The 21877-nt window shown below is 43.1% G+C and overlaps 1 protein-coding gene across 2 annotated transcripts in view; it reads right to left on the bottom strand.

The window, feature by feature from the left end:
• LOC137423156 (putative carboxypeptidase X1) overlaps positions 1-18541 on the bottom strand; it is a 73183-nt gene extending 54642 nt beyond the window's left edge. For both annotated transcript variants that reach the window (XR_013622883.1, XM_068110001.2), the window contains exons 1-3: positions 18459-18541; positions 17631-18221; positions 8185-8253 (exon numbers count right to left, since the gene is read on the bottom strand). Coding sequence is in view for 1 of the 2 variants with exons in the window: in XM_068110001.2 (XP_067966102.2) it covers positions 8185-8253; positions 17631-18153 (592 nt within the window). In the remaining variant the exon portion in view is untranslated. The remainder of the gene's footprint in view (positions 1-8184; positions 8254-17630; positions 18222-18458) is intronic.
• Positions 18542-21877: the final 3336 nt, after the last annotated feature.

Here is a 21877-nt window from a genome sequence, read left to right as displayed (position 1 = left end):
GCTCCCTCTTTTTGTATATTTTGTTTGTCTGGTTGATTTGTTTGTGAAATAAATGTTAGCTCTTTCACGAGCCTCGATTCAGTATACAAAAAAAAAAAATTTCGAATCGAATCATCCTTGTCAGACCCCCAACCGGTCCACCAAGTTTCGTTCAAATCCTTCCACAATTTTTGAGATATTCCGCTATGTATCATTTTTGGCTCTATCTCCCAATGGTGAAGAATCACTTTTAAAATTCTAGTAGCCGGATCCGAATCCGGATCTTCCCCAAAATCTAATCATTTCGTCCTTGTCGCATACGCTACATCTCTGCCAAATGTCGGCCGAATCCGTCCACAACATTTAGAGATATTTGGTTCACAATCAAACGAACAATCAAACGGACAGACAAACGGATATACAGGGGTGAAAACATAACCTCCACCTTTGGTGGCGAAGGTAATTACCTTTGTCCCCCAAGCCCACCCTCTCCGACCCAAGAGATGGGAGAAGCTATTACTATTGATCTGTGAGTCAATGAGCATGTGAGTGTGCGAGTCCCATGTGGACATCCACTTTCATATAGATAGTTCATTTCAGATCTAATGTGATCTATATACCCCAGTGACACATCACATTTTTTATTTACAATGCCAAAACGAAAGTGTAAATTTGCTGCAGAACTAAAGACAATATTCCCATGTTTTCGAAGTGGTCAATCGAGAAGAATGGGAAGCTGAATTTATTGGGATGTAGAAGTAGTGCGGTACCTAGTCTCTGTAGCAAATAAAGGTGCTATTGATTTACAATCTCATGTGGACTCGGATGAGCACAAGAAAGCAGTTCGAGTGGAGAGCTCATCTTCCTAATCGGCAAAATTGAAGGACTGGTGAAAGGAAAGGACGATCACTTCGTGTAAAAAGGTTTGTCTACATTGGAACTTGAATAATTAGAACAATGATTTTTGAGGCCATAATACTTATTATTATTTATAGATACCGGTGCTCAATGCAGACAGACGACATGGATTACACAGTAGGCCTAAAAACAGTCACGTGAAAAAGTAAGTACACCCCATGGAAAGTTTTGACTTTTTCAACATATTTCAACATACAGCTATTTGATCTCTCTCTCATTTCAACAATATTGACAGATGAAGGTGATATAATATAACAAATATCATGAAACATTTACATTTTGTAGTCCATTGTATAATTTAAATAAACATAAATGCAAATTTCGCAAGTGGAAAAAGTAAGTACACCCTTGGCTCTCGTAGGTGGTATTGCCCCCTTTGTCAGAAACTACCTCAAGTAGGCATTTCTTATAACTGTCTACCAGTCTCTGACATTGACTGGGAGAAATTTTTGCCCACTCCTCCATGCAGAATTATTTCAGCTGTGCGATGATTGAGGGGTTTCTTGCATGCACAGCTCGTTTCAAATCCCCCCCACAACATCTCGATGGGATTTAGATCCGGGCTTTGACTTGGCCATTCCAGAACCCTCCATTTCTTTCTTTACAGCCATTCCTTGGTGGATTTACTGGTATGTTTAGGGTCATTGTCATGTTGCAAGGTCCACCTTCGGTTGAGTTTCAACTTTCCAACAGATGGCCTCACATTATCCTCAAGCACCCTCTGGTACAATGAAGAATTCATAGTGGATTATATGATGGTGTGCTGCCCAGGCCCTGATGCAGCAAAGCTGCCCCAAACCATAATATTTCCCCCACCATGCTTTACAGTTGGTATCAGGTTCTTGTGGTCAAATGCTGTCTTTGGTTTTCGCCAAACATGTCTTCTGGTACTGTGGCCAAATAGCTCTACCTTTGACTCATCTGTCCAGAGCACATTGTTCCAGAAGTGCTGGTCTTTGCCCAGGTGTTCATTGGCAAACTTTAGTCTTGCCCTGATGTTCTTTCTGGACAGCAAAGGTTTCCTCCTGGCACACCTCCCATGTAGATCAAATTTGTGCAGCCTCTTTCTAATGGTAGACTCATGCACTTTGACATCAACAGTGGCAAGAGCTACCTGTAGGTCCCGTGATGACATTCTGGGGGTTCTTAGAGACTTCTTCCAGCATCTTGCGGTCTGCTCTCGGGCTGAACTTGCTGGGGCGGTCTGGCCTGAACAAGTTGGCAGTTGTTTGGAATCTTCTCCACTTGTAGATGATTTTCGGGACAGTCGAATGATTGATTTCAAATTGTTTGGAGATCTTTTTAAATCTTTTCCCAGACTCGTAGGCATCTATAACCTTCTTTCTGAAGGCCTCAGAGAGCTCTTTTTATCTCGGCATGGTGATGCTGCACACTTCAACAACAAAGAGCAAACCAAACGAAATGTCTGAGGTTTAAATAAAACAGGTACCTCCAAGATCCTCTCGAACGATGTTCTAATCATTTTCACCTGAGCTGGTTCACCAGATTCTAATTTTATGTATTTGAAGTAATGATAAATGTGGGGGTGTACTTACTTTTTCCACATGCGAAATTTGCATTTATGTTTATTTAAATTATACAATGGACTACAAAATGTAAATGTTTCATGATATTTGTTATATTATATCACCTTTATCTGTCAATATTGTTGAAATGAAGATCAAATAGCTGTATGTTGAAATATGTTGAAAAAGTCAAAACTTTCCATGGGGTGTACTTACTTTTTCACGTGACTGTATGTTTCACACATCAATACAATATGAGTTGGTATATACTGATATAGTCATATAGATACACCCCTCCCCCCGCCCCCCATCCAGCTCCTCATGCCCTCACCTTTTTGAAATTCATTTATTTGGTCTCAAAATTGATTATTGTCAAAATTTGTCTCAAAGACCTCTTTGTAAAGCTGTTATAAAAATGTTGTGTTGAACGTTATATAAATGTCAAAACGTTGCAGTGTCAATAACAACAACAATAACAACACTTATGCTTTTTAAGTTGATCTTCAAATTTGAATCAACAAACAGCATCAAAAATGTTTTTACGGTGGTGTAGTCTGTAGGGCAATTCCGTCGAGAACAGCGTTTGTCTATATGTCCCCACAAATGTCCACCAATCAGAGCTGAGGATCTGGTCACATGACAGGGGGGTGAATTTAGTAGCCATTACAGTTGCATATTTTACTAAAAGTAAATATAATAACAAAATGTGGAATCTTTTGCGGGCCCAGCGGGTGTCGGAAGGTAGGTAGCAGGTTTCAGAAATTCCTCAATACAATAATGATTTTGAAATGTGATCGACGCGGACCTTGCTCCCGAATCCGGAAGTGAGCAGATTGTAACGGTTTGTTCGTTTGATATCTCGATGCAATTGTGATTTAACATCATATTTTGATATACTAATATTATGTTATTAATTTGTGATTGGAATGATGAATGATGCTGTTTTGAATGAAAATATGGAGATACAGTCATGGCCAAAAATATTGGCACCCTTGCACTTTTTTCAAATAATGCACCATTTCTTCCAGAAAATTGTTGAAATTAAAAAATATTTTGGTATCCACATATGTATTTCTTTGGTTTGCAGTGGAACAAAACAAAAAAGCTGAAAAAATTACTAAACCTTAGCTTATTCCACACAGAAATCCTAAAATGGCCCTGACAATATTATTGGCACCTTTTAGAAGTTGTTAGAAATAATTAGATTTCAAGCAGGTGATTCTACTTTACTTTGGATATTGAACTCACCTGTGGTGAGTTGCAGGTACCTGCAATATAAAAAAAATCACTCATTCAACCAGTTTGAATAGAGAAAAGGAGTCATTCTGCTGTTTTGTGTCACTGTGTACCGCAATGAGCATGGAGAAAAGAAAGAAAACCAGATAATTGTATGGGGAGGTCAGACACAAGATTGTAGCCAAGCATGGACAATCTCAAGGCTACGAGTCCATCTCCAGAGACCTTGATGTTCCTGTGTCCACCGTACGCAATGTTATCAGGAAGTTTAAGGCCCATGGCACTGAAGCCAACATCCCTGGACGTGGGAGGCAAGAGAAAACCTGATCGAAGATTGCAGTGTAGGATTGTTCGAAGGGTGGAGAAAGCACATCGATCAACTGCCACACAGATTCAAGCTGTCCTTCAGACACAAGGTACGACAATTTCAACTCGCACCATCCGTCAACAACTTAATGGAAGGGGGTTCTATGGTAGGAGACCCAGGAGGACCCCACTGCTGTGAGAGAGACTTAAGAAAGCCTGACTGGAGTTTGCCAAAACACACCTGAACAAGCCAAAATCCTTCTGGGAGAATGTCCTGTGGACAGATGAGACCACATTAGCGCAGTTTGCACAAGAAGAGTGGAGAACTGGAGCAGTTTGCACAAGGAGAGTGGAGAACTGGAGCAGTTTGCACAAGAAGAGTGGGCCAAACTGCCAGTAGAGAGGTGTAGGAAGCTCATTCATGGCTATAGGAAGCACTTGACTGCAGATATTTTGTCCAAAGTCCGTGCTACCAAATATTAACTCTGGGGTGTCAATAATTTTGTCAATGCCATTTCTTTTTATTTTCTGATTTAAAAGGATATATTAAGTTTTGAATCAAAACCAAAGGTTCTGTAATACTAACAGTGAAATAAAGAAAATTGGAGATGAAATTCTTTTGTTAATTTAAACTTATTTTTAGAGAAAATTGTGAGTTATTTGAAAAAAGTGCAAGGGTGCCAATATTTTTGGGCATGACTGTATTGAGTTTAAAGACGAATGAGGAAATGACGTAAGGGTTTCTGTCCGTGACATTCGCAGATTCCCCATTTGCAGTTTCGCCATGACTGGATATAGCAACATTCAGACTGGGTACGTTTTTTATGCAAGTCATTCACGAACCTGCAGTCAATGCCTGACGTTCGACTGAAGGTGGCACAGGAATGTGGAATTTATGGGTTTATCGTTTGCTATTCACCGTTTTTTACCCAAGTCATTCACGAACCGGCTGTCCATGCCTGACGCTCGACTTAAGGTGGCACAGGAATGTGTAATTTATTGGTTAATCGTTTTTCCATTTGCCCTTTTTCCCCTCAAGTCATTCACAAACTGGCTGTCCATGCATGAAGTCAAAAAATTTAATACTTTCATTATTTGCTAACTGGTATCCCCACCCAGGTCATACTCTCCTCTTCAACTAAAGTATCAAATAAGCCCGGCCACGCCATTGTTAGACTTTCGGTCTTCTTTTTTTTTTTCGTTTAAATTTGGTTACAATTCTCTAACATGAACTTGTATCACATGATAATTTAAATGATTTAATGACTCGTTACCCAATCACAGAATAAATCATTTATTAATTCCAAATATTGTCATGTTACTGTACAGCGATTGCATCTCTTAAAATCAACAAGTAAATGGACATGGACACTCAGAAAATCTACACTTGATGAACAAACACAGGGGTAAACAAGGAGTCAGACTGCAGTCTTTCCTCTTTAAAAGAGGTGCTAAATGTTGGTAGGAAGTAACACTGGTGGTTGAACAAGAGTGGAAGAGGTGCAAAATACGTTCACAGACTACCACTACTAAGTCTGCCAAGTCTTGTGGAATTTTCTCCAATAAAAACCCTGGAATTTCCGTGAGACGCGAGAAAGTTGGACTGATTTTCCGGTCTCACGAAAATATATATTTTTTAAAGAAAACACGGAATTTTGCAAATCTCAGAACATGCCACACAAAAAAAAATGTCGAAGGCATCCGCAGAGTGTAACACGATGTACAATGTACATGCAGAAGCAATAACTTCTCCTTCTTGGTGAACGGCTCCAACTACTACCGCGTTATTGTAGGGTTGGTCAGGGGAGGCTTGACACCCGGCTGGCCAGGACTGACGTTCAACTAAGGTTAGGGCAGGAATTTGGAATTTGGTCGTGGTGGCGAAGATAGCCTTCCAGCTCTCCGCGAAGGATACTGTGAGATATTTAACGTCCACCAACTAATGCCAGCAGATGGGACCCAGATGTATCAAATTGAAAAACCTATTTTGATTCTCATTCTCTCTCATTCTCTCTCTCTCTCTCTCTCTCTCTCTCTCTCTCTCTCTCTCTCTCTCTCTCTCTCTCTCTCTCTCTCTCTCTCTCTCTCTCTCTCTATCTCTCTATCTCTATCTCTCTATCTCTCTATCTCTCTATCTCTCCCTCTCTCTGATGTACCATCCTCTTCACAGAGCATCGGTGCCGCAGAAGCAGTTTCCTGCGCAAGGGTTATTCTTTTCCATTGCCTTGCCAGCAGCAGTTAGGGCAGGATTTTGGAATTTGTCCATGATGGCTATAGCTCGCCCACTCTTCACAAAATACATGAACTCTTTAACGCCAACCAACTAATGGCGGCAGATGTGACCCAGATGCAACAATCTGGCAAACCTAGCTACGACTAGGTGATGTTTATTGGGAATCCGTAGTGTAAAATCTTAAAGAACCATCTCTGTCACGAAGAAGTATCAATTTGCTGTTGGCAACAAGTGGCAATTCATTCGGAATATTGTCAAGCATCACATGCCAACGTGGTCTTGAGAAGGTGCCACCAAGGAATCTGATGCAGAAAGTACGCCTTTAAAGCGAGACGGGTGCCAAACCATCTGCTAAGTTTCGAAAACCTAATGCATAAATTCATGCAATGCTGAGCTTTCAAGTGGGAGTAATAAGTGTTCCAATAATATTTTGGTTTCCTGATCGGTCATATATACAAAGTATTTTTTTCTGAACTGTGGAAGCCTTTTTGTGCATTTTTCCTTCACAATGAACATTCATCTTGGATTATTGGTTGAGAAGTTTATCGTCTATTATTGGGTTAAAAAAGGAATCCGAGCACCGATGGATCTCCGGCAGATGGGGGGGGGGGGGGGGCATCAACGACTCCCAGAGCCCAGCCTTTTACACTGACTCAAGATATTTTCTGGATACAACTTGGCAGCTTTGAGACCACAAGGATGCACTAACTGCCTGCACATTATCACAACTAGAACCGCATCTCACAGCAAATCTCTAGCTTTGTCCTCTGTAATACTAACCCCGGGTGAGGAAGGTTAACGTTGATTTTAGATCTAACTTAACCACAAGTTGATTTCACATTGAACCATGCAACCACAACCACTGCGCTCTCCTCAATCGTTTAAACCCGGTTACTCCCCCATCTGCTCCTCTTCCAGACAATGGTGTGATACTCCTCAACATAACCAGAACGTTCTAGCATCTTCCAGATGTTTGCACGAGCAGCACATCCACCCTGTGACCGTCCTCCACGTAATCTCCATGGATGTGTCATAACCCTGAGAGGCGTTTACTACCTTCTGCTGGCTGCTCGACCTCCAAGAAGAAGAAGAAGTCCAAGAGGAAGAGAAGACTTCCAAGAGAAGTCAGGTCAGCACCCACCTTCATGAACTTTTCGAACACCTTGGTGCCATGAAGTCCAGAATTAAACAGTTATTTAATTATGCCCACAGACTAGTTTGTTCACAAATTACTTATGATATTCCAGAATTTATTCTACTCAGAGTTTGTTCGGCAAAAGACAACCAAAGACGTGAGATTTATACACAAAAGCAACAAAATGAAGCCATCATAATGTAAGTGAACAAAGCAAAATGTAACCTTAAACAAACCCTAACATGCCCAATAATGCCTTCTCCTTCCTCAATTCACAGCAACCTCTCCCCCTCTCCCTCCCCTCCTCTCTCCTTTCATACATACTCCCCTTCTTCCACCTTCCCCTCTTCCCCCCTCCATCGCCCTCTCTCCTCCATCCTTCCTCCTCCCATTCCCCTTCCGACATACTCCCTCAACAATAATACAAGATGGTCCCTTAGGCTGCCCCGGTGGTCGTACACCAGAAGTGTTTTAACATACGAACATCAAACATTCCCATATCCACTGTCACAAAATATGGGATAGGGAATGTTTGAATGGGTGCAATGATACTTGTACATCAACAAAGAATGTCAATTATCAGGTGTGGAACAAATTGAGTTTCTTGCGTGCACGTGACCTTTCCGTAGACCATTGGTCTCAATGGCAGCCTTGACCCAAATGCTTATAAAGATCATAATGATTCTTGTAAATCATAAGGTGAATGGGAACTTGAGATCGCTTGTTCCCAAAACTTGTATCACAGTGATCTCATAGCCTGCTTTCTTTCCCAGGGATAATTGATATCATTGTGAGACAGGAAGTCCGAACAGAAATCATGTGGATGTAGAGGATGGAAAAAGAACGCTTACCATGCTTTTGACGTCTGGATTTTTTGCCAGAGATAATATTTTTCTTCTTTGAGGAAGCTTTTCTCAGGGCTGTAAAACATAGAAATACATCCATTGGGTTTGTCAAGATAAGAGTGTTAAGGCAGGAAATGGGAGAAGTCTGTGCCAGATCCACACAATTTCTTGGCGAAGCTTGCATCATTCCCTACAATGTCGGCTATGAGCCAATGAGGTGGTCAGTATCAGTCAGAGGAATCAAGGCTAATTGTGATTCTTAGCCAAGCTAGTGTCCCTACAGATGGAAAATATGTCATAGCAGTGTGTGTAGCTCTTTTCCTTCTCTGTTTTATCACCCCACCCCCTAACACACACACACGCACGACTGTTAGACAAGACAAATACAGCCATTGATCGTTGATGTTTGGGGAAGTACTGGCATTTCCCAGGTCAATCTGGGTACCAGTGACATCACAATAATGGCGCCGCTTTTCTCAAATCACTCAGCGGGGGATTTTCCCGAAGGGTGAAAGGGTGTACCCCGTAGATAGAAGCAAACGCACATGGTGGGGGTGGGGCTAGTGTGGTGGGGTGATTTAGGGAGGGGGCAGGGTTATCATTCGAAACCACCCCGGGGGAGTGAACAGTCATCAAGGCAAGTTTGAGCCCCATGGGTCAAAAGGTGTGGCCGGCAAATCAGAACAACTACGTACAGTAGGAGGATGATGGGGGTAATGGGGGTGGGGTTGAGGCATTACTCAGGGCAAAGTGCAAAACTATCCTGGGGGAGTGGACACTCTTCATACATAGAGTGTGTGAGCCCCATGTGTGAAAGGGTGTACCACTGTATCCGGTATATGGAAACAAACACATGGTGGGTAGAGGAGGTTGGGGGGAAAGGCTTATAGTGCAAAACCACCCTGGGGGAGGGAACAGTCTTCATGGCAAGTTTGAACCCTGTGGGTTAAAAGGTATGGCGGGAAAATGGGGACAAACACACAATGCATTGTTTAATGACACACACTACTCAAATATGTATGTATGTATATGTATGTATGTATGTATGTATGTATGTATGTATGTATGTACAGTCACGTGAAAAAGTAAGTACACCCCATGTAAAGTTTTGACTTTTTCAACATATTTCAACATACAGGTATTTGATCTTCATTTCAACGATATTGATAGATAAAGGTGATATAATATAACAAATATCATGAAACATTTACATTTTGAAGTCCATTGTATAATTTAAAAAACATAAATGCAAATTTCGCATGTGCAAAAAGTAAGTACACCCTTGGCTCTAATAGGAGGTATTGCCCCCTTTGGCAGAAACAACCTCAAGTGGGCGTTTCTCATAACTGTCTACCAGTCTCTGACATCGACTGGAAGAAATTTTTGCCCACTCCTCCATGCAGAATTCTTTCAGCTGTGCGATGTTTGAGGGGTTTCTTGCATGCACAGCTCGTTTCAAATCCCCCCACAACATCACGATGGGATTTCGATCCGGGCTTTGACTTGGCCATTCCAGAACCCTCCATTTCTTTCTTTTCAGCCATTCCTTGGTGGATTTACTGGTATGTTTAGGGTCATTGTCATGTTGCAAGGTCCACCTTCAGTTGAGCTTCAACTTTCCGACAGATGGCCTCATATTATCCTCAAGCACCCTCTGGTACAATGAAGAATTCATAGTGGATTCTATGATGGTGAGCTGCTCAGGCCCTGATGCAGCAAAGCTGCCCCAAACCATAATATTTCCACCACCATGCTTTACAGTTGGTATCAGGTTCTTGTGGTCAAATGCTGTCTTTGGTTTTTGCCAAACATGTCTTCTGGTACTGTGGCCAAATAGCTCTACCTTTGACTCATCTGTCCAGAGCACATTGTTCTAGAAGTGCTGGTCTTTGCCTAAGTGTTCATGGGCAAACTTTAGTCTTGCCCTGATGTTCTTTCTGGACAGCAAAGTTTTCCTCCTGGCACACCTCCCATGTAGATCAAATTTGTGCAGCCTCTTTCTAATGGTAGACTCGTGCACTTTGACATCAACAGTGGCAAGAGCTACCTGTAGGTCCTGTGATGACATTCTGGGGTTCTTAGAGACTTCTTTCAGCATCTTGCGGTCTGCTCTCTGGCTGAACTTGCTGGGGCGGCCTGGCCTGAACAAGTTGGCAGTTGTTTGGAATCTTCTCCACTTGTAGATGATCTTCCGGACAGTCGAATGATTGATTTCAAAATGTTTGGAGATATTTTTAAATCCCTTCCCAGACTCGTAGGCATCTATAACCTTCTTTCTGAAAACCTCAGAGAGCTCTTTTGATCTAGGCATGGTGACACCACACACTTCAGCAACAAAGAGCAAACCAAACGAAATGTCTGAGGTTTAAATAAGACAGGTTCCTCCAAGATCCTCTCTAACGATGTTCTAATCATTTGCACTTGAGCTGGTGCACCTGATTCTAATTTTAGGTACTTGAAGTAGTGATAAATGTAGGGGTGCACTTACTTTTTCCACATGCGAAATTTGCATTTATGTTTATTTAAATTATACAATGGACTACAAAATGTAAATGTTTCATGATATTTGTTATATAATATCACCTTTATCTATCAATATTGTTGAAATGAAGATCAAATAGCTGTATGTTGAAATATGTTGAAAAAGTCAAAACTTTACGTGGGGTGTACTTACTTTTTCATGTGACTGTATGTATGTATGTATGTATGTATGTATGTATGTATATATATATATATATATATATATATATATATATATATATATATATATATATATATGTATATATATATATATATATGTATATATATATATATATATATGTATATATGTATATATATATATATGTATATATGTATGTATATATATATATGTATATATGTATATATATATGTATATATGTATATATGTATATATGTATATATATATGTATATATACTACTGTGTTCAAAAAGTATCCAACCTTTATTTTTCGTGCGTAAAAAAAAAGAAGCTAGGGAGGCATTGATTTGTGCACGTATGTAGGCGATCCTAATGCGCACGCGTGAATTTTTTTCCACCTGCAGAAGCTGTCATTCGACGGCAGACCGCCGATGAGTGAGGACATGTAAGTGAGCGCTGTCGGATTTTCGTTTTTGACAAAATGACGGAAAAACTTGAACAACGCTACTGCATCAAATTTTGTGTAAAGCTTGGCAATTCCCAAGTGGAAACGATCCACAAGATTCAACACCGTTCATTCCATTATGAAGAAGGATTTGGGCTTCAGGAGAATCTCAGCGAAGTTCGTACCAAAGCTGCTAACGATTGAGCAGAAGCAGCTCCGTTTGGAGATCGCACAGGACATGCTGGAGACTGTGAACAGCGATCCCAGCTTCCTCAACACAGTGATCACTGGCGATGAGTCCTGGGTTTATGGGTACAACCCAGAAACCAAGTTGCAGTTTTGATGCAAGTTTGATGAAACACAAAATTTGATGCAGTAGCGTTGTTCAAGTTTTTCCGTCATTTTGTCAAAAACGAAAATCCGACGGCGCTCACTTACATGTCCTCACTCATCGGCGGTCTGCTGTCGAATGACAGCTTCTGCAGGTGGGAAAAAATTCACGCGTGCGCATTAGGATCGCCTACATACGTGCACCAAGCAACGCCTTCCTAGCTTCTTCTTTTTTACGCACGAAAAATAAAGGTCGGATACTTTTTGAACACACTACGTATATATTTATATATATATTTTATCGTGTTCCTGGTGATTAAAATCTTCCAAGGAAACGGATTTCCGAATGCGCTTTAACCCTGAGGCTTTCAGTCAAAATATAGCGGAGAATATGCGTGGGGGGGAAGAGAAAGAGTGCTTACCTTTATGGATCCCACCGGCAGTCTTCACACCTGGATAAATGAACTCAAACAACACGAAAGTAAAATGTACAAAATATCGGATTTATTAAAGAAGATGCTGGTAACAAAGAAAAATGCACGATAAATGAAACTATATTCCTAAATTGGAGCACTCCCACACAGACCCGAATACAGACAAAGGATAAAATAACTGAAAACAAATATGTGTTATTTAGTGGGCACTTAGCTCAAATCGGCTGGTGTATCTCATCAGGGATCGTCAAGATCGTCAAGATCAGGGACCTTGGCGTCTTTGCACGCGAAGCACGCTCGTTGGCGTGAAGTAGGCCTCCTGCACAGGCCCACTCACTCCTGGCTCTACACGTGAAGCGAACGAGCTTGGCGTACAGCTCGCTCTTCCAGCCGTGATTGTCCTCACGATCTCTGCACGGAAACTGCAGCTCTCCGTCCACAGTTCCCCTCCTCACGACCACTAGCAAGATGTCGGAACACGACCGTTCATGATGAAGCTTTCTTGCGCAAGAGCAATAGTAACCGTTCACCGCCAGATCCAAAAATGAGAAGAACCAAAAGGACGTCGATGCTGAGAGAGATAAAAATGTCAATGCTGAGAGAGATAAAATGTCGATGCTGAGAGAGAACTTTTCAGCAACCGTTCACCAACACAGTCCGGACCCAAGAGAGATGAGAAAATGTCGGCACACGACCGTTTACCACCAGTTCCAAAACGAACACAACCAAAAGGATGTTGATGCTGAGAGAAATCTTTTCGGCGACCGTTCACCAACAAAGTCCGGACCCAAGAAGACAAAATGTCTGCCGCTCCAATTGTTTTGTATGCGCGGTTCTGACGTCATCCATGCCTGCTTCACCAATAGCATAGTCCCATCTTACCAGTCTTTGTGCCAATCAAATCCCGGTCCAATCACTGCGCTTAGGGGCATGGCTCATGGCCCTGCCTGTCCAGTGTGCTCACCAAGTTGGTGTTATCCATGGTAATGCCTCATGCCTGGTTTCCGGTTGGTTTTTTATTTAGTGTGTTTAATGGGCGATTTCTGGCTAGATGCTTGTAGTGCAGTGTCATAAGGAACACAGGAAAAGATTACAGAGGCAATTACAAACAGGGAATTAATTTACCCATAATCCCTCGCTAATTAACAAACCCCACCCCTCTCATGGGGACGAAGATACAAGCCTACCTGACATCCGGTTGACACGAATTTCCTACTGAATACATGGGGTTTCTTCTTCTTCACGACAGTTGGAGCACACTACCTATGCACTCTACCTGGTCTAAAGTATCCCTACCCCCCTCAAACGTAACAATATATATATATATATATATATATATATATATATATATATATATAAATAGTATATATATATATATATATATATATACAGACTTGGCATTTAATATGGAATATATATTTTTTCTTGACTTGCGTTTACTTTCTTTACTCAGTACTAGGACGTGCCCGTACGTGGCGTACCCGTAACCGTACCGTACCCGGTACCGTACCGTACCCGTACCCGTACCCGTGACGTGCCCGTAATGAATATGTACAAAATATAAATATGTATGTACTACAATCGATCGTACCTTACAACAATCAACACAGATTGCAACGTCCAATAAATGAATACGCTCTCAAATGTGCCGTCCAAGGCAGTGTCTGCTCGCCACGTTCAGCATCAGTTCAGCGTCACTATGACTATCCGTAAGTCCGGAAGTGACGTCCTCATTTGACTGTCCGGAAGGTCGCATATCGCAGGAAAGCGAAAGAATCGCAAATTAGTTTTAATTAGTTTTAAAACATCGTTTAACGCCAACATAGCGCCAACATAGTTTGCCGACGGGAAATAAATGAATACGCTCTCAAATGTGCCATCCGAGGCAGAGTCTGTTCGCCACGTTCGGCACACGTGATAGCTCCCTGCTCTCTGATTGGTTGAATCGTTTTTTGGACATAGCTCGGTAACTACTTCTGCGATTAATTTAAAACCTTGAAAAGGCACATCCTCGGGTCCCCAGCAATATACCTGGCAAGTTTCAAGTATATCGGACCGGTAGTTGTCGAGAAACAGCGGTCACAGACAAACATACAAACATACAAACATACAAACATACAAACATACAAACAAACATACACACAGAGATTACTGGAATTATAGATAGATATCAATCTGGTGAGTTTCTTTTACACTTTGGTGATTTATTTGTTAAAAGAACCATGTCCCTGATTGTCTGTCGCAGCAAGAAGTCAACAACAGGATTATATCACAGGTGGCGTGGCAAAATGTACAGACAGGTGCATTTGATGATTGGCTTCACAGTCGGGTATACAAGGCTTGTTGCATTCTGTATTAGTGGAAAACAACTGCTGCACGTCTCCAAAAGTTATTGCCGCTTCCTCTGGAGATGGTCCGTCAACACGACAATGCTGTTTGTCATGGAGTGGTGGCTTTACGAAATTATGGCATGAAACAGCGTGCTATTGCTCGGCAGTATGGCATCACTCAAGGTCAGGTGTCAAAGATCCTGAAACAAAATGCTCAGAGGGGTGTCCCTACTCCAATACCGAGGCCAGGACGTCCCCGCAGAACCACAAGGAGGGATGATCGCCAGCTGCACCGGTTAGTCCACAATGGCCGTACCAAGTCAGCTAATCGGCTTAGGGCTGAGTGGCAGCAACTGACAAATGTGCCTGTATCCAGAAGGCTAGTCAACCAACGACTGGTTCAAGCAGGCTATCGTGCCAGGCGTCCCCTGGGAAAGCCACGCCTGACCAGACAACACCGCCAGCGCCGATTGCAGTGGGCCAGAGAGCACCGTCAATGGCAACCAGGACACTGGAATCACGTGATCTTCAGTGACGAGTCTAGATTTCTGGTCTATCGTCAATATGGCCGCGTCTGAGTGCGCAGACAAGTGCATGAAGCCGACAACAAAGATTGTATAGTGCCAAGAGTCCAAGCTGGAGGTGGTGGGGTGACCGTTTGGGCTGCTTTTCATGCAGGGGGCAAAACTGACCTGGTTGTTCTGAATGGAAACCTGAACCAGTTCAAGTACAGGGCCATTCTGGAAGAAACATTGCTTCCATTTTCTCGTGCAGCCTTTCGAGGAAACTTTGTCTTCCAAGATGATGATGCACGGCCTCATCGTGCTCGCATGATCCAACACTTTCTTGCTGACCGTGGTGTAGAGCATATGGAGTGGCCTGCCATGTACCCGGATTTTAAATCCGATAGAGAACTTGTGGGCAGAATTAAAGCGTCAAATCGACCACCTGGACCAGTAGACGACCACTGTGCATGAATTGCATCAGGCTATTGTCACTGCATGGCAAGCGATTCCTGTCCAAACCTTGGCAAATCTCGTGAACAGCATGCCTCAACGTGTACGTGCTCTCCTGAATGCTCGTGGGGGTTACACGAAGTACTGAACTGTAATTTTACTGTCCGTTATCCCAGTCGTAATTTAACTTTTGTTTGTTTAAAAAAAAATTGGCTAATGTGCAAAATAAAGAGATACTTCTGGAAAACGTACAGAAGTTTAACACAGTACTGTCCATGAATTGAGTTCGATATCAGTTTACATCACTTTCAAGGATCAATTTATTTGTTTCGAAATGTCAAATGTGGTTTTTGTTTCTTTTAAAGGTCACATTAACAAAATCTCGAATAATTTCAACATAATTCCAATGAACTTTTGGTTCTAAGACATCTTGAAGAGTAAGTTCACCCCCACATAAAAAATATTCCATATTAAATGCCAAGTCTGTATATATATATATATATATATATATATATATATATATATATATATATATATATATATATATATATATATATATCTATCTATAATTCCAGCAATCTCTGTGTGTGTGTCTGTCTGTGTGTTTGTCTGTGACCGCTGTTTCTCGACAACCACGGGTCCGATATACTTTTAACTTGCCAGGTATATTGCTGGGGACCCGAGGATGTGCCTTTTCAAGGTTTCATATTAATCGGACAATTACTTACCGAGCGATGTCCAAAAAACGATTCAACCAATCAGAGAGCAGCGAACTAGCGCGTGTGCCGAACGTGGCGGACACACTCTGCCTCGGATGGCACATTTGAGAGCGTATTCATTTATTTCACGTTTGCAAACTATGTTGGCGCTATGTTGGCGTTAAACGATGTTTTAAAACTAATAAAAACGAATTTGCGATTCATTCGCTTTCCTGCGCGTTTGTGTACGCGATGGCGATTTCTTTACCAAACTCCGGAAGCCGTTCGCTTTGGACCGAACCATTTCATGTAAATAGAGGGGGGGGTTCTGTGGTCGTTGCGAATGGACCAAACCATTCATGTAAATAGAGGGGGGGGATTGTCACTGTACTCGCAAGCCGTTCGCCGTTCGCTTTGGCGTTGCGAATGGACCAAACCATTTCATGTAAATAGAGGGGGGGGATATAATTTTAGATAGATATATAGTACGGGCATATATATAGTACGGGCATGCCCTAGTATATATATAAAACCGAAAAACACGGTCCGGGAAGCCGTTCGTCCGTCTGTCTGTTTGGCCGTTTGGGAAGCCGTCAAGCTGTGATTATGTGTCTATTAATTATGTACTGTTTGAACGCCGGTTGCTTCCTGTCTATTAATTATGTACGTCTATTAATTATGGATTGTTGGAATATACCTTTCGACCCTTTAGACTGCTGAGATCCCTTAGACCTTTGAAGACCCTTTAAGTCCCACAAGACCCTTAAGACCACGAAGACCCAAAATACCGGTAAAAACCCCGAATATCCATAAAGACTCAAAATATCCAAAAGACGCAAGGACTGCAGGAGAACCACTTGGGTGGGGGCGGGGGCAGCTGCTGAGTCGGAGAGGCAGGGAGAAAGGTATGGCTGGACAAGATCAACAACCATTGAACTCCACACTCCACAATCGTGAGGGGGTAGCAAGCAAGGTTCAAACTCCAGCCACAGAGCTCTTCCACCAAAATATAAACACTCTGGGGATAATTACCATCTCCCACCCCTTCCCCTCCCTTCACTCACCTCCACCCCTCCCCTCTCCCACCTCACCACTTCTCCTTCCTCCTGCCACCTCCATCCTTTCCCTCCCTCCCCCTACTCACTATCCCCTCCCACTTAATGCTATCCCCCCTCCTCTCTCTCTCCACCTCTTTCTCTCTGCTCCCCCTTCTCCTAGTATTCCCATCAGTCCTTAGGGAGGGGGCTGGGAGTCCTGACTGAGGGGATGAGGTGGGAGGGGGAAGGCATAGGCATGGGGTGGGAATCTGGAGAGAGTGGTCAGGGTGGGGTGGGAGGAGCAAGGAGGGAAAGGGGCATGGGGTGGAAGTTTGGAGAGAGGGGGGATGTGGGGTAGCAGGGGGAGAGGTGGGAGAAGGAATCCTGCGTTGCCTGGCAACGCCGATACCTTTGCTGGTTAAATATAAATATTGTAATTTAAATCGACATTTATCAACAATAAATTGTAATGAATAGTGTAATTTGCAAAGTGAATCACAAATGTATCATTCACTTTTGAGTCAAAAGTTTAGTAAGAACACAAAATAATTCAATTCACCTACCGTGCAGTATCCGTTCACTCTTTGAAAGTGACGGCCTTTTTTGATAACCTTTGGGGTTTTCATCTTTGCCTTTCAGTGGATCATTGCCAATGTCAGATTTCATGTGTTCCACTTCTCGTGCTCTTTCAACCGTCACATTCGGCTGATTTATGGGTTGTCTGAATGTACTCAAGTTGTCTCTTTTATAAATGTCATCGGAAACATTAACTCGTGCATTCGTAGCACGTGTTTCACTCCTTTCCACACTTTCTTGTGCCACAAGTGAAAGGTCTTCTCTGCCATCCTTGACCTCCTTCTGCCCCATCGTCCTGCCATATGAGGCTGTCACGACAATGTTCTCCCACTCTTGCAACCATGTTCTCTCCCTTTCCTTCAGGTTTTCAATCTCCTGCTTCATCTCGTTCTCCCAGTCAGAAAGAGCAGACATGGTATTCCCTTCCACCGGAAAGTGCATGCTCAGCACTCCAACCAGGAAAAGTAACATAGGTGCCAGCGTGTGCGCAAGCAGGCGTAAAATATACATCGTGATGGAAATTATTGGCAACTCACACGGAATTGAAGGAGATGCTTTTTGTAATTTTCACATTCCAGCTGAAAACATAATAACAGAGGAGGAATTCAAAAAGTTATGTAATATTTTGAAATTACTCCATTGCTTATACTCTAGGCAGACTCGATGACATCATTGCGATCATTACTACATCACCAATATTCCTGTTTCGATGTAATAGAACCACAAAAGAAATATGCACAACTTATATAAACCTCTTGGATTTCCAGGCACATTTCATGCAAAATGAAAGGAAAGACTTTTGAAGCCGCACTCACCGAATCTTCAGCCAGTCCATGGGCACACTGGTCTGGTGATAAGTCACAACTTTATCATCTGGTGGTGATTAGGTCGGGCTCGGTGCTTTCCAGACAGACTGCTGGCCTTGCATTGCTACCGCATTCTCTGTAATACATGTTCTTCGCAAATCTGAACTGGTACCGAATGCACAGATTTTTGGCGGCTTCCTTAGTTTCAAACTTCAAAGAGCATGGGGAAGATATTTACATGCATTTCACAATTTGCAAAAGGACGTTGCCGTGTTCCCAAAATTTTCGAATCAATATTGGATAGCAACGTTCATTTCCCATTTATGTCCTCCATGCGAATATTCATGGGCCAGTCGTGTTTCAGAAAGAAGGGCGATGGCCTGCGAGAGGGTCATCGTGAGATAAACAATTAATATTCAGGTGTGGTACATATATATATTGTTACGGGGTCCTCCCCTATCCCCTGGTCTCGGTAAACCTCCGAACCCCGAGAGGGTCCCCGGCAGAAAGATATGTTAGCCTTGGTTGAAATTAATCAATAATGAATCCCACACCAAGGGTTATGAACAAACAATAATATATTATAAATCACACCGGAATCACGACACAAATAATAATAGCAATTCACCCTACAATCTGAAGATGGTACCACCTTATCTAGTCCTTTACCCAAACTCACGGCACTCCCCCAATGTCTCTGTACCCCTCCAAGGCGAAGTCGATTCGCTCCAGCGATCGTTGGATCAATGTCCGATCAAAATCAATTGAGGCGTGGACGATCGAAGCAACCCAGAGGTCACGTGGTCCAACACCCATCAAAATAGCGGTGGAATGGAAAACCTCCCAAAGACGAGCTCTGACGTACGCGTTTGCGGTTCAATCAGCGAGTCTCCTTATAACCCTCCAAAAGCCACTTTCTGGCACAGCCGTCCCCGGCAACCCACCGGGGAATAATGCCCGGCCGAAGCGACAAAACCTTTTCACTGAAGGGTGCGCGCCTGGCGAAAATGGCGGACGGCTTTCACTCGAACCGGGGCTTTGAGGCAAGGATACTCCGGAACCTCAATGCAGATACCCGACTACGCAGGCTCCACAGCACTCCGGCGATGTCACCTATCGCATGAACTTCCTTTCAAGGATGCAAAGTTCACTCGCACTGTACGCTCGACCGCTCGGTATGAAGCTTCAACCAAGATCGTCTTTTTCCTTCTCTCCACGCCTCTTCTTCCTCGCTCCCCCTCTTCCGGTGCACTATCCGATTTCCGGCATCATTTTTATCATGAGCGCTTTTAAACCTTTTAACCACAATAACCCTTACTGAGAACCAACAATATTAATAATAACAACAATAATTAGTGCCGAATCCGTAACACTTCCCCCCCTCAAGAAAGAAAGTTTGAACACAGCGAAAACTTTATTTGTTGGCAAATTCTTGAAACCAACCAAAGTCAACTCACCACCCACATCATCAATTCCCATGGGCAACATTAATCAATATTTCCCAAAAATAAAGCAACAAAACTTCGAACAACTTACAGAGATTTCCAAAGTTAATTCACTCTGGACAAAGCATCAGCAACGACATTGTCCCTGCCCTTTACATGTTCAATTTCCAAGTTACCCCTGCAAAGCCAAACTCCATCTCATCAACCTCTGATTTTTACTTTTAGTTTCTTTTGAATGAAGGTTAAGGGGTTGATCAAAAATCCAAAGTCAAGCAAATCGATAGCACTTTTTCTGGGAGGCCGAGCTGAGGGCCAGGTTCCATGGTGGTTAGGTGGTGAGGCCTGGACATATTCACTACATGGACGCCTTTAGGAACGTGGAGTTCACGGTTAGTCTGTGTCGGAAAGTTCACCACATGAACGCCTTTAGGAACGTGGCATTCATGGTTAATCCGTGTAGGAATCTTGGCTCGGCTGCTCTGCAGCATTCCGTGCTTCAACTCTTTCTAACTTTCCTAACAATCACGGTTGGACCACTTGTCACAGTAGTCACCTGAATGGCGGTCTCCTTCTCGGCCACTGCTCTGATAATCCTTCCTTCGGGAGCTGCCATAACTCTGGAAGCCTCCATAATAATATCGATTGCGGCCACCACCACTACTACTCTGTGGTCCTCCTCTGTAGCCCCCTCGACTCCTAGGAAATGCCTTCCCTACTGTGATGGTCCGACCATCCAACTCCTTGCTATTCAGATCCTTTTCTGCAACTCTGGCATCCTTTTGAGTTTTCAAACGTGACAAAGCCAAACCCTCTTGACTTTTGTGTCTCCCTGTCTTTTATCAGCAGCACTTCCAAAAGTGGTCCATATTTGCTGAAGGCAGACTACAGAACCTCTTCCTTTGTTTTGAAGTTCAATCCCCCTACAAAGAGCTTGCCAATATTGCCTCCATCCCTGACGTGCGTGTGCTGACACTTAGTTTCAGGGTATTTCCTCTTCTCTTCAGGGCGCTTCCTACTAGGCTTTTCAACAAACATCGGGTTACCAGAAACTTGGCCACTGGCCAAATCATTCCCGATAACAAAAGATACTCCTTCTACAGGAAGAGTGGCTTGTAAACTGACGGTGACCGGTCCTGACACCAAATCGGACTCCAAATGGATGACATGAACTGGAGCACTAACACAGCCACCAATCTCCTGTAAACGAACACTATCACCAGTTGCCGTCTCCTCAGACAATGGCAAGATGCCTTCAAGCATTAAAGATTGATGTGCTCCTGTGTCCCTCAATACCCTAACAGGTCTCTGGTTAGTCGAGGCTCCATCCAGTGACACAAACCCCTCTGAAATAAATGGTTGGTAACCCTTTTGAGGGCGATTTCTCACAATTGCCATTGCATTTGGAGTCGTACTAGTCGAACTCTGCTCCTGATTTTCCTTTCCCAGAGCATAACAGTGGGACATCAAGTGTCCAGGTTTATGGCAAAATGTGCAAGTAGGCCCGGAGGAGAACCTCATGGTCTGCCAAGGCATGGGGGCGGCGGTCTGCCTCGAGCCCCCCGGACGATAGGTCTGTCTTGGAAACGCAGTCTTCAGATTTCTAGAAGTCGTTGTATCATAGTGGTCCTCATTTTCATCTCGAGGCCCCCCCCATTAATTTTCGTTCTCCGCCCCTGATGTACCATAGCTCCCCTGGCTAGGTCAGGGCGAGTAGTTCGGTTTGTGGAACCCCATCCTGTGTGTTATGGCATAGTCATCTGCCATGGTCGCTGCCTCATACAACTTTGGTACTTTCCTTTCCACCAGATGTACTTTAATGTCCTCGTGGACACACTGTTGGAATTCCTCCACCAGGATCAATTGTCGCAATAGTTTGAAGTCTTTCCCAACTCCTTTTGAATCACACCACCTATCAAACATGGTTTCTTTCAATCTGGCAAACTCCACATGGGTCTCACTCTCCCTCCTCCTGGCATTCCAGAA

Source organism: Myxine glutinosa, chromosome 3 (genome assembly GCF_964187855.1).
Source record: "Myxine glutinosa chromosome 3, kmMyxGlut1.1, whole genome shotgun sequence".
NCBI lineage: Eukaryota > Metazoa > Chordata > Myxini > Myxiniformes > Myxinidae > Myxine > Myxine glutinosa.
This window is presented reverse-complemented; position numbering and strand designations above follow the sequence as displayed.